Raw genomic sequence first — 13,941 nt, 5'->3', positions numbered from 1 at the left:
ATCTGTCTTAACGCGGGGGGCCCCGGAGACCCCGGGCTGAAGGAATCAGGTAATGATGGCTCCGCGCGCCGGGGAGGGGAAGGCAGCGAGGGTGAATTCCATTTAGACAGAAGTTTCAAAGAATGACGTGAAAGGAAAACAACAATAAGATAAACGAAAAAGCCGCGAGGCACAAATTAGGATGTGTTCTTGTTGACAGTGAGGTAATTAGAGATGTGCTTTGAGATCTTTATGATTATGATAATAATAATAATAATAATAATAACAACTATTATTATATTAATAGTAATAATAGTAATATTAATAATGGATTTTTTTAGGAAGCTGAGACAAAGGTATAAAGTAGAATATAGAAAGTAGTTTATTAGTAGAATACTAACAAACGTCATTAAAAAAATGATTAGGATAGGATCATCTTCTTAAGCTGACAATAAGTCAAATGTGCAGCAAGAGCATTTATTTGAATGCAATCTGTTCGAAATGCCTCGGTCACTCATTAGCTATAAAGAGTGAAATGCGCTGTGAGAATATCCGTTTCTAGGTGATGCGTCTGCCTCTGTATGAAACCTTTTGAAATTTACACCACTCTCCAGCTTACTTCTGACCTATCAAAGAATCACTTCCTTGATTTGTTTGAAGAGTTTATATTGCATGTCAATCACGGGAACAGGAAAACAACGCTTCTCAAATCTCAGAATGTATGGAGGGGGGGGGGGGGGGGGGCGTTTTATTGGCTTGTTTACTTCTCTCTTCTGCTCTCTCTTTGCTCTCAACCCTTAGCAATATAACCTCTAAAGATAGTTAAAGATGGAGTGCAACGGATGATTCCGGAACCCATCTTAATACGGTGTTCCCTAACAGTTCACCTCAAATATGTACGGACAGGAAGCAAAACAGAAGCAACCGTTCCCTGAAACCTTGTTCATTCTGTTTCTATTTTTTATTTTGTTGATCGTTCATAGTTAGTTATGTTCCCAGGTTGAACACCCACAGCGGAGGGAAGAAGGACTCTAAGGAAATAGGTAATGGCGGCACAACGCAAGTCGACTGAGAAAAGGAAAGAGTGAATAAGTGATTCACAGAGAAGACGTGCTCACTCTGTGTTCATGCACACACATATCTACGCACACATAAACGCATGCAACCATGCGCACACTTGTACATACACACATACACAGACACACGCAATGACATACACACAAACACACACATACATTCATACAGACACACACACAAACTACAAAATTTGGCTGGCACGTTGCAAACAATCCCATACTGCGATTAACAAACAACGTGTTTTCATAATGGCCCATATTTTTGCCATCGTGAGGGAGCCTGAGTTAAACAGCTCTTGACACTTGACCCTTACCCACCCATCCATCAAGGAGCTTTTGGCTATCAACATCATGATAATAATGACGATGACAATAATAATTTTATTATTATTATGATAATATAATTAATTATATATTATATATATATATTATTATATATATTATTATAATAATAATATTATTATTATTATCATAATATAATAATAATAATAATAATAATAATAATAATAATAATAATAATGATAATGATAATAGTAAGAATTATTATTATTATAATAATATGAATTCCTTTTTTATCATCATCATAAGGATAATCTGAATAATAATCTGAATAATATTCTGAATATTAATCGTAATCTGAATATTCTTAATCACAACAATAATGTTTAGCAATTTTTACAAAAATGTGCATTTTACTATAAACTATACATTAATTGTATAAGATGCACGATTAAATGAATATAGTAGTACAGGTTATTTTTGTTCCATTTGCGAGGGTGTGTGCAGGCATGTCTCTTTTGTTTGACACCGAAAGACATATTTGAATAGGACAGGTTACTACACACACCAGAGCCTCCTGCCTTTTTTTAAGTACTTTCTGACATTCCTTAATTCCTTACATTCCTTAATGTGCACGCACACACACACACACACACACACACACACACACACACACACACACACACACACACACACACACACACACACACACACACACATACACACACACACACACACACACACACACACACACACACACACACACACACACAACCTTCAAATATAATCAGATACCACAGATCCACGTTTTCCTTGAGGCGAACACACGTACATCGAGGAACAATTAAAACAAAAAAACTGAAATAAAGTAGGTCATCCATCTTCTTTTGATTGAGAAATGGGTTGAGATGGTTGAATAAGTAAGTTAACACTATGGAGATAAGAAAAGAGAGGGAGTTTAAACTAAAGAGCTAACATGGCTGGGTAAGTTAACACTACAGAGTAACAACTACAGAGAGAGTAAACACTACAGAGAGAGTAAACACTACATGAATGAGTGAATGAATGAATGAATGAATGAATGAATGAATGAATGAATGAATGGATGAATGAATGAATACTTTATTGTCATTGCCAGAGCAGCGAAAAGACAGAGAGAGTTAACACCACAGAGGGAGTTAAGTCTACAGTGAGTTAACATTATAGTGTCAACACTACAGAGAGAGATAACACTACAGACTTAACACTACAGAGAGTTAACATTACAGTGTCAACACTACAGAGAGAGATAACACTACAGACTTAACACTACAGAGAGTTAACATTACAGTGTCAACACTACAGAGAGAGTCACTACAGGGGGAGTTAACACGACAGAGTTAAGATTGTTGGGTAAGTTAACACTACAGAGTAAACACTACAGACAGAGTCAACACTACAGAGGGAGTTAACATTACAGAGTAAACACTACAGAGAGATCTAACAATATGGAGTTAACATTCCAGAGAGTTAACACTACAGAGTAAACACTTAGATTAAGATCACTACAGAGAGAGTTAACACTTTTGAGTTCACATTGAAGAGAGAGTGGGCACTACAGTGTGAACATATCAGAGTAAACATCACTACAGAGAGTGGAGTTCACACTACAGAGAGTTGAGTAACCATTAGGTAATTCAACCCTACAGAGTTAGCCAGAGGGCTAGAGAGAGAGAGCGAGAGAGAGCGAGAGAGAAAGAGAGAGATAGTAAATGTAGGATGTGATGAACATGAGGTTAAAGCTAGAGCAGACACAAAACAATCAGCCGCTGCAGATTAAGCTAAAGTTATGCATGTGTGTGTGTGTGTGTGTGTGTGGGTGTGTGTGTGTGTGTGTGTGTGTGTGTGTGTGTCTGTGTGTGTGTGTGTGTGTGTGTGTGTGTGTGTGTGTGTGTGTGTGTGTGTTTGTGTGTGTATGTGTGTGTTTCTTGTTATCATATGATTGTCACATGAAGAGTAGCAGGAAATAGCTGTAGACACAAAGATTTCAATTCATTTGAGTATGTAATACATGATTGTGGGTGTGTGTGAACCCAAATACAAGCTCAACTTGAACTTAAAAACAAACAAATACAATACACAACACTATAATACAGTGTAATAGTCCTAGAATAATCCCTCAAAAGTCCTACAATAGTTCTAAAAGAGTCCTACAATAGTTCTGTCTTTTGTCTAAACAGACAAAAGACAATTCTATATTCTATACTAAAAATTGTATTCCTGTAAAAAACAATACACGTCATGATTATGATGGCTATATGACTTGAACAATATTTCTTGTTCAACGTTAATTTACTCGTGGAGAAAGGAAAGAAAGTGTGAGGAGAGAATAACAAACAAGACGAAGAATAAACAGTTGAAGACAATGGCAAAGAGAGAGGAGAGAAAGAGATCCATTCTCCTCTTAGACGACAAGGCGGGAAGAAGGAAAGAAACAGAAATAACCCCAGGTAGAGAGTGAGAGTTGGAGAGAGAGGGGGGGATAGATTGAGAGGGTGAGAGTTATGGAGAGAGGTGGAGAGAGTGAATGGGAGAAAGAGAGAGAGAGATGGAGAGAGAGAGAGAGTGAGAATATGGCGAGGGGGAGAGATAAAGGTGGATAGAGAGAGCTGTAGGGAGAGGAAGAGAAGGAGAGCCGGAAAGAAAGACAGAGGCAGTGAGAGATTGACAGCATCAGAGATGCACTCACTGACTGACTCTTAACACCAACGTCGTTTCACCAATTGCGGCTAAAGGAGCGTTTGGTTTGTTGTTTTTTATAGCTGCCATGTAGGGAGCAAAAGAAACACTAACTGTCAGAGAACTAGTAAAGGGAGGTGGGGAGGTGGCGGGCACTTCCACAGGAGAAACACAACAGACCTGTCAATCAACAAACAAACACTTTGAAGACTGATAACTATAAAATGAGGTATAACTTTCAACATGAAAGTAATTAGAGATGCCTCTATGGGTCATATTCATCTTTCAGCCAAAAAAGGGTAACTGAGTACAAATAGAAGTGCTACTTGCTTTTGGGTTTCAGATGGATTACAGAACTTACTCTGACCTACAGAATTCATCAATGTTGTATTCTTAGATGTGTTTTAGGGTAGCTCAGGGTTGTTAAAGTTATTCTCAAACAATCCGACTCCCTCACACACACAAATAAAGACATACACACACAGACACAATCACACACACACACACACACACACACACACACACACACACAAACACACACACACACACACACACACACACACACACACACACACACACACACACACTCACACACACTCACACACACACACACACACACACACACACACACACACACACACACACACACACACACACACACACACACACACACACACACACACACACACACACACACACGTACACACAAGTACTCATAATTACCTTAAAGCTTGTCTGCTAAAATAGTGTGTTCTCTCAGAGGGTCCAAAGGTGGAGCTACCAGGGAGCTGGTGACACACTATGTGTGTATGTGTGTGTGTGTGTGTGTGTGTGTGTGTGTGTTATAAAAATATGGACGAAATTCTTAAGGATTACAAAGGTCATCAAGGACCAATTCAAAGAAGCACACAGTCTCACATATAGTCACAAGATAAGGGGCCCCTTTTGGTTTTTTTCTGGATATATGCAAGAAAAAAACACATGAACATGGAGAAACACACTTTTTTTGTAAGAGGAAAGAGAGTAAGGAAAGGAAATGAAAGGGTCAGGGGAGGAGGAGAGGAGATGGGTTATAAGACCGCTGCTATAACATAACCTTCATGTTTGTAGATTCAGTTGTACAGATGTTTTTAAATAACCATCTGGCTCTAAAAAGCATTCTGATTTCAGAAAAAGAGGAACAATTAACTAACCACCTGACTTCAGTGTAGCACTGGGAATTGGATTGGATGTAAACTTTATTCATCATAACCATAACTCATTACAGGGAACTGGAAATTGCCATAATACCATTATTAGCCAAGGCATTTATAATACTATTCTGATCTTCAATCCAACAATATGACGGTGATTGAGGGTGGAATCAAACTCAATCGAGTTTTTCCTTTCTCGACATTGGAACTCTTACATCTGATCTCATCTTTCATCCTATCTGAGTTCATTTAGACTGCTGGACTTATCACAAGTGAAGATCTTCATTTCATTCGATACCGTTCAAAGAAAGTAGACTTTTGAGTGATCCGCCTGCAGGAGGGGGGAAAGACGTTTGTTTTTACTTCTGTTTGACTCCCAACCCAATGGCACTAGGTTCAATTCCCTTTCCCAAGGTTCATAGTAAAGCTGTACGCATCCAGGAGCAGGATGACCCCCATCCCCATCTGCTCCTTCATGACATAAAAGTAGTAGTGCTCTAGTAGGACTTATTTTAGAAGTTATAGTGAACAGACTGCTGTTGAACACACAGGCTGCTAGTGTGTAAGTCTTTACATAATGACTGAATAATTATAGTCAACAGACTGTTAGTGAACAGACTGTTTGTCCCCACATAATCACTAGACAGTAATAGTGAACAGACTGCTGGTGATCAAACAGACTGCTAGTGTGTAAGTCTTTACATAATGACTAAATAGTAATAGTGAACAGACTGCCTGTCCCCACAAAATGACTAGATTGGAATAGTGAACCGACTGCTTGTGAACAGGCTATCTGCTACCACATCTTCAACAAGCCAACGTGTGGTTCTGGCCTTGAGGTGTGAAGGGAGAAGGTTGTGAGTACACTCTGTGAACCAGGAAGTAAATTGTTCTGATGCTTGTATTGACATTCCCTTCTTCCTTTCTGCTGGAATGTGCAGCGCGGCGTGTTTGACAGCTAACCAGTGGTGACACACATGTGCATACATGCGTGTGTGTGTGTGTGTGTGTGTGTGTGTGTGTGTGTGTGTGTGTGTGTGTGTGTGTGTGTGTGTGTGTGTGTGTGTGTGTGTGTGTGTGTGTGCGTGTGTGGCTTCAAATGCAATTTATCGAAGCACATACAAATGCGCACAGATGTGCACACACACACACACACAAACACACGACACACACACGCATGCACGCACACACACGCACACACACACACACACACACACACACACACACACACACACACACACACACACACACACACACACACACACACACACACACACACACACACACACACACACACACACACAGGGGATCCCCCTGGTCCTACACAACTAGCTCTCGAAGACACAGAGCGAAGCCAGTCATGTTTACTTATTCAGGAGTATGTGCGTGTGTGCGTGCGCGCCAGTGAGTAATATTGTGTAGCGTAGTAAAAGTAATGTCCTACGTATCTAGTTAATGTACTGTAAACAGCAGGTACCTTGTAGCCTTGTGCTCTTGTGTTCGACAGTGCTGAAAAGTTCAGTAAAGATTTGGCAAATGTGGCGTCATTCTCCCATTCCCACCTCTCCAAAGCCGGCCCACAGCCCACAGCCCACCGCTCCCGCTAACCCTGTCATTAGATTCCAATACCGCAACCATACGCAACCATACGGATACTGCCGCAAATCAAGACAAAGCGAGTCGAGAAAGCTCCAAACAGGCGTTTCTTTTGTGGCTGACGCTAGTATGGAGAGCAAAGCAGAAGACAGATTATAAAGTGTGGAGGTGACACTGAATGATTTGAAGCAGCGACTCGCTTTGTTCCTCTGTAAACAGCCCGTGCTCAAGGCCTTGTCACAAAGGAGCCCCAGCCCTCGTTTTGAATTGCAAATGAGCGTCCATTGACTCCGCATCGGCGTTGGTCTTGACTTCCCGGGCTTTCAAAACACCAACGCACGCTTTTCCCGACCTCCTTTTCATTCCTCTCTCTCTCATCCCCGGCACCATCCCCCCACACCGCCTTTAAGTGACTACATTCCCCAGCATGCATTTGGAAGCTAAAGCAGCGGGAGAACCGAGCCCACCACCATGCCCGGGAGGCATGTGAACAAACATGACCAGGGTGACAGCCTTCCACCCCCCCCCCCCCCCCCCCCCACACACTGCCAACACGCACACACCCCACCCCCACCATGAATAGGATTGTTGGGGAGATATAGATGATGATGTGATGATGATGATTGTTGTTTTCTGTCAAGCAGTACTGCGCAGTCACAAACGCACACCCCCGCAGGCACACACACACACTCACACAAACAGACAAAAACATGAGCACGCATGCATTTCATGCACAGACACACACAACACACACACAAACACAACCATCGAAGGCCAGTGGCAAATTCTCAATTGTTTCAATGCAAATAACTTCCACAAATACAAATACACATAAAGATATGCGTATACACACACACAGACACACATTGATGCGTACACACACACAGACACATACATACACAAACGTTCACACTCCATACAAACCTAAGCAATAAACAATGTAGAAAATATATCCCACTGTCTCCGGGCGTGTGAAAACTTTGAATAAAACCGGATCAGGCAAGCATGGGAGTGTCTTCTGAGGCAGAGAGATCTGGAGGTGTACATGTATTAACTTAGGTATTTACTTTTCCATTTGTGGTTTTAGCTTTATTCTGCAACAATCAACATGTGACAGAATAAATATTAATATTTTACGCCATATTCTTTAATCCAAGTACGCCCTCTAAACTGCTCACTGATGTATGCTCATGTTAATATTTGCAAGAAATTATGGTTTGACGGCTTCTTTTGTTAAGGATAATTATCATATATATATATCAAATATAACAAGTTTTAATTATCTAAGCGCCTCATGGCAATAGATACCAATTGCGTACGGTAAAATAAATCAAGGAATCACGTTGGTTTGGGCACGCTTTTAAGTACATTATGTTATAATGTAATTGCACACAAAGACACATGCACACACACACACGCACGCACACAGCCACACACACACAAACGCGGAATACGTTCAGGAATATCAGGGATAGGATACATGAAGATGGGGGCTGTGCTAAGAGAACGATCACACACGATGACAGTATTATCTTCAAATATGGAAGGTCAAACTGGACCTTTTGCACAAAAGCAGCCACTATTGAATAACTGGGAGGAATTTCCTGAGGATGGAGTGCAATAGAGCAAACATTCCTGGGCCTCCCAAAGTCTTCTACATGTCCCGTATGTGCACGTGTGCACTCGTTTGTACGTCCTCTACTGTTGCTACTGACCAAAGTCCCTCCTATCCTAAATAGCAATCTATGTTCAGGGTGCCCCTAATTTACTTACGCAAGTGTTGCTTCCTTTGACAGTGTGTATTTGTATATGTGTACTTGTGTGTCTGTATGTGCTTATGTGTATGTGTGTGTGCGTGTGTGTGTGTGTGTGTGTGTGTGTGTGTGTGTGTGCACGCGTGCATGCGTGCGTGTGTGTGTGTGTAAAAGGTGTGGAAGGGTGACAAACCAAAAACATTCGGGTGAAAAAGCAGAGGACAGGGAACCATGACACACTTTGGGTTGAACACAACGGCGGGCATGCACATATGCATATGCACACAAACACACACATACACACACACACACACACACACACACACACACACACACACACACACACACACACACACACACACACACACACACACACAGACAGACACACACACACACATACACACACAAACACTCACACACTGGCCCAGGAAGCAAGACTTGCGTAAGTAAATTAGGGACAACCTGAACAAAGATTGCTTTTAAGGATAGGAGGGACTTTGGTCAATAGCAAAGGGACGAAATCAAAAAGACCGACAGAATAATAAAGAGATAAAGGGAGTCCGAGAGAGAGCGAGAGGGCAAAAAGAGAGATAGAGAGAGAGCGAGAGTAAGAGCGAAAGCGTGAGCAAGAGTGAGCGAGAGAGAGTGAGTGAGAAAACTTTGAAGACTTAATCGCACACACTCACACTCACACATGTACTGCCAAACCAACACACACATGCATGTGCATGTTTGTATGTGTGATCATGTTTGTGTGTGTGTATGTGTGATCATATGTGTGCCTGTGTGTGTATCTTTCCACATTTTCCACATATGTTTGTAGTATTTGGCTCTTAATAAAAGAATGGCGAGTTTACTGAACTGTCCCCCATCTGACAGTCAGTATAGAAGGGTAGAGATACAAAAGAGGAGAGCAGATATACCGCAGCAATATTGCAGATAGCAGAATTTGGATACAGGAAAGATCCACCAGAGCACAAAACATTATAAAGAACAGTTAGGGTACAGTAGAGAACTGAAATGAGAACAGTAGAGGCACAGCAGAGGTACAGAGATGCAGCATAAATATAGTAGATAACTGAGCAGTAGAGCAGCGAGCACATACGGTAGAGAAGATGAGTGGACTCATCCAGCAATCGATCAATAATCAGCATAAAATATTATCTTTCCTCCCCCTCTCTCTCCCCCTCCCTCTCTCTCTCTCTCTCTCTCTCTCTCTCTCTCTCTCTCTCTCTCTCTCTCTCTCTCTCTCTCTCTCCCTCTCTCCCTCTCTCTCTCTCTCTCTCTCTCTCTCTCTCTCTCTCTCTCTCTCTCTCTCTCTCTCTCTCTCTCTCTCTCTCTCTCTCTCTCTCTCTATCAGGTTCATTCATACAGAGGTACCTACTCTATGAGTTCATAGAATTTGGGAAGGGTTATAATCATTGATACCATAGAATACCTTTAGCCTTTCTGCTGCCACACACAACCAATTCCTCATGCACTTATGTTGAAGCCCAACCCCAGGGCTTCTACTCTAAAGAAAATCACAAACACACAATCAAACACACACTCACACACACATAGACACACAACCACACACAGATTACACTGTGTATTATTTAGAAAATAATGCAGTTATACCCTATTCATGCTCTATCACTGGCCTACATGCATATGAATTCATATTAACTTGATAGGACAAACGTATACTGTCTTGTTGTGGCATCAAAAACAATTTTGTATAACATCCAGAGCAGATACTTTTCTTTTGGATAATTTCCCCCAAGATTTATTTTGGGCTTTGAGTAATTCTTGTTTTGTTGTAGGCTAATTTTAGTTACAATTTAGAAAAAGTAACTTTTTCTGAATGTAAATAATTCAATTAAGACGTTATTTAAATAACCCTCATTAAATGTATCGAATTATTTGAATTACTATCAATTCAGCGGTTTTGATACTTTACCAGAAAATATGAATAAACTAGCATGATTTTTTTAATTAGACGGCTTAAATAAAGACGCGTTTTAAGTAGAGGCTGGTGGCTATACGTTATTTGCCTACCTGACAAAACAATCCCGAACTTACGGTATTTTGATTTCGTTCAGTCTAAATTAGGACTTTTAGAAAAAACATCCGCCATTCACATGCAAGCGGGCTTCTGTCTCTAGAGCAAAACCAGCAGCTTTCCTGCTCTACAGCCCGGCGTTGTGAAAATATGTCTAAATAGAGCGTAACCTTAATACACATACACACCCTCATGCACGAGCACATGCACATGCATGCACAGGCGCGTACGCACACACACTCACAAACACACACACACACACACACACACACACACACACACACACACACACACACACACACACACACACACACACACACACACACACACACACACACACACACACACACACACCCTGGTTTTGGCTGAAATATGGGCAATTCGCTACACCTAAATTTCCAATTTTCAGTCAGCACCTCGGCCAATTTACAATGATCATTAAAATATGCCCGAAGGCTGTACTTTTTTATACACCACAGCGAACCTGTGCAATCCAACAGGGAGCAGATATAATGGATTATGATAGGATTTGTATTTTGACTCGAGATCTTGATGTTTTCAGGGAATGTTTTCGCGAACATTAGGAGTGGTTTGATGGTTAAGTGGGTGACAGGTCAAACACAACATCTGGACCTATAGACATTTATCCCGAAACATCTCAAGCTGCATCTCTCTCTCTCTCTCTCTCTCTCGCTCTATCTCTCTCTCTCTCTCTCTCTCTCTCTCTCTCTCTCTCTCTCTCTCTCTCTCTCTCTCTCTCTCTCTCTCTCTCTCTCTCTCTCTCTCTCTCTCTCTCTCTCTCTCTCTCTCTCTCTCTCTCTCTCTCTCTCTCTCTCTCTCTCTCTCTCTCTCTCTCTCTCTGTCTCTCTCTCTTCCAATATTTTCTCTCTCCCTTCCTCCCTTCCAATACCTCTCTCTCTCCCTCTCATCTATCTCTCTCCCTATCTCTCTCCGTGTCCGTCCGGGGGAGTTTTCCGATAAAAGCCAGATTAGAAGCGGGGTTGAACCGAGGAAACAGGAGAGGTTAAGGGATCAGAGGCGAAGAGTGGGTTATAATCTCGCAATAACATGGAATACACCGTCCTGGCCGGATTAGAGCGGGCTAATGAAACGTTGGGACAGGGAGAGGGGTTAAGAGACGTATGGAGAATAAAAAGCCAAACAGCTCCACGCGGATGTTATTATCATCCGAGAGGCTCTGGAAGGTTACGAAGCAGCCCTCGCGTTTCATAATTTCCTCGATATGTTCTGGGTCGCAAAGCGGATACACTTTTTGAACAAACGTATCGCGTATCAACTGCATCACCAAACACACACACACACACACACACACACACACACACACACACACACACACACACACACACACACACACACACACACACACACACACACACACACACACACACACACACACACACACACACAAACATACACACACACGCACAGTTAATGCGAAAGGCGATGAAGAACCTCAAGAAGATGAAAACTGGCTTATCAAAAATAATGAGCTGTGTACCAACACATCTCCACTGTAGAGTTGCGGGTTGGAAACCAAACAGTTCGCCTCGACACTAAGTAGCCGACATTGTTCCATAGCGCTGATGTGTGCGCTTCCTCCACGCACAGAGGCGTTTTCCGCCGACATCCCCCACCTTCCCCCACCTTCCCCCTAAAATACCAAATTATTCTCTCTGACATTTCCCCAATGCAGCAATGCGCACTCCCGCACTCTGATTTTCGAGGGCACCACGGGAGCGCGCACTGCCAAAGCTCTCCGGCTCCGGTTTGGAGGAAGGCGCCCTCCTGCGCGTGTGCGCGCCTCGGTCTTATTTTTTAGATGGGGGATGTTGGTGGGGAGGGGGGGGGAAGGCAGTGCGCCCTCCCCCCACCAAAAAAATAAGACTTTAGCGCGCACACGCCGAGACCACCAGAGAGCCGTGATTGGCGGAGCCGCAGCTCAATCTGTACACGTGACACGCCCTACTTACAATAAATAAACAGCAATGAAATAACGTCCAATGTAACCCCCTAGAGCATGTAAAACTATACATTCTCCGATCAGTCACAAAACACAAGTCACGAGCCACAAACACAGCCTTTGGAGAACAGACCAAGAGCAAACATTCATCCAAATGTTCCCCCAAACTTGCTAGAGAGAGCATTAGGCTGCGCGTCCAGTGGGAGTCGCTGAGGGCGGAACAAACATGACAGCTCCGCGCTGCGCCCGTGCGACCAGCCATACATTCTCTTTTTGCAACCAGCTTACCAAACGGCCAAAAAACAACCCACAGAGAGACCCCCCCTTACGAGCGAGGACCCCTCGCACAATGCCAAACGAGCTTACCTACACAGTGAATGAGTTTGTGCCTCCACGAGTCAAGTTCCTGCCGAAAGCCGCGCCTCTCTACCGTGCATTGCTGCCTCTTGCACAGGCTCGCCATTTTCTATCGGCCCCTCCCGCGGGCGCGCACATAGTGCTAGGTGCTTCCCAGCGCGTCACCAATAGTTTGGAGAGGGCTGCTGCTGCTGGGCGGAGGGCGATGTGAGGGGACGTCGCCGCAGCATCTCTTTCTGTAGTGCTTGCCGGTTTGTCCCACCCACCAAAAAAAAAACTCGCCCCTCCACTTCGGGGTTTGATGGTGATGCGCCGAGCTGTGGTGTGTGTTAATGTTCGCGCGTGTTTTTTTTTAACCGCGTGTTTTTGTTAACTGTGCTTTATTTTTTACATCTGCTCCCAAATCACTGCGGCTTAGGCAATGTGTGCCAAAGTGCACGAGGATTTATAACACGTAAGGAATTCGGCTTTGTTGAGATATGAGGCTATGGGCCGCGCGCCGCTCTCTGATAGGATGCGGTTCAGAGGACTGTAGGAGAGGGGAGAACAACAGCATTGTTTTTTAGGAGATGGTCGTGGTGTTAAAATAACAGCCTAATGCTGATTGAAGCTCCAGATAGACCTTAAGCACAAACCAGTACAGGGTTAATGGTTATTGTTGATTTCCTAGAATGGTGTTATGGAGGAAATGGCAGGCACTTCCGCTGCTTCCCATGAAATGCTGTTACTTTTGTGGAGGCAATTTTTATAGTCATTTCTATTTCATTCGTTCATATTCGATTCAAATTGACACATGGTGATCCAATTTAATAGATTTTATTATCGTTTTGTTTTTTTACTATTATTACATTATAATACATACATTTTATTATTATTATTATTATTATTATTATTATTATTATTATTATTATTAAATCCAAAATTTGGTTTCATGCACTTTTATAAACAAAAAGTGGACTTTAAA

At 42.5% G+C, this 13,941-nt stretch overlaps 1 protein-coding gene across 1 annotated transcript in view; it reads right to left on the bottom strand.

The window, feature by feature from the left end:
- lcor (ligand dependent nuclear receptor corepressor) overlaps window positions 1-13,235 on the bottom strand; it is a 41,447-nt gene extending 28,212 nt beyond the window's left edge. The window contains 1 exon segment of the mRNA XM_030351506.1: window positions 12,987-13,235. Coding sequence (XP_030207366.1) covers window positions 12,987-13,083 — 97 coding nt within the window. The 5' untranslated portion in view covers window positions 13,084-13,235.
- Between the last annotated feature and the right edge of the window lie 706 nt (window positions 13,236-13,941).

This window comes from Gadus morhua, chromosome 3, assembly GCF_902167405.1.
Source record: "Gadus morhua chromosome 3, gadMor3.0, whole genome shotgun sequence".
NCBI lineage: Eukaryota > Metazoa > Chordata > Actinopteri > Gadiformes > Gadidae > Gadus > Gadus morhua.
Note: the sequence above shows the minus strand (reverse complement) of the source record. Positions and strands in the feature narration are given on the sequence as shown.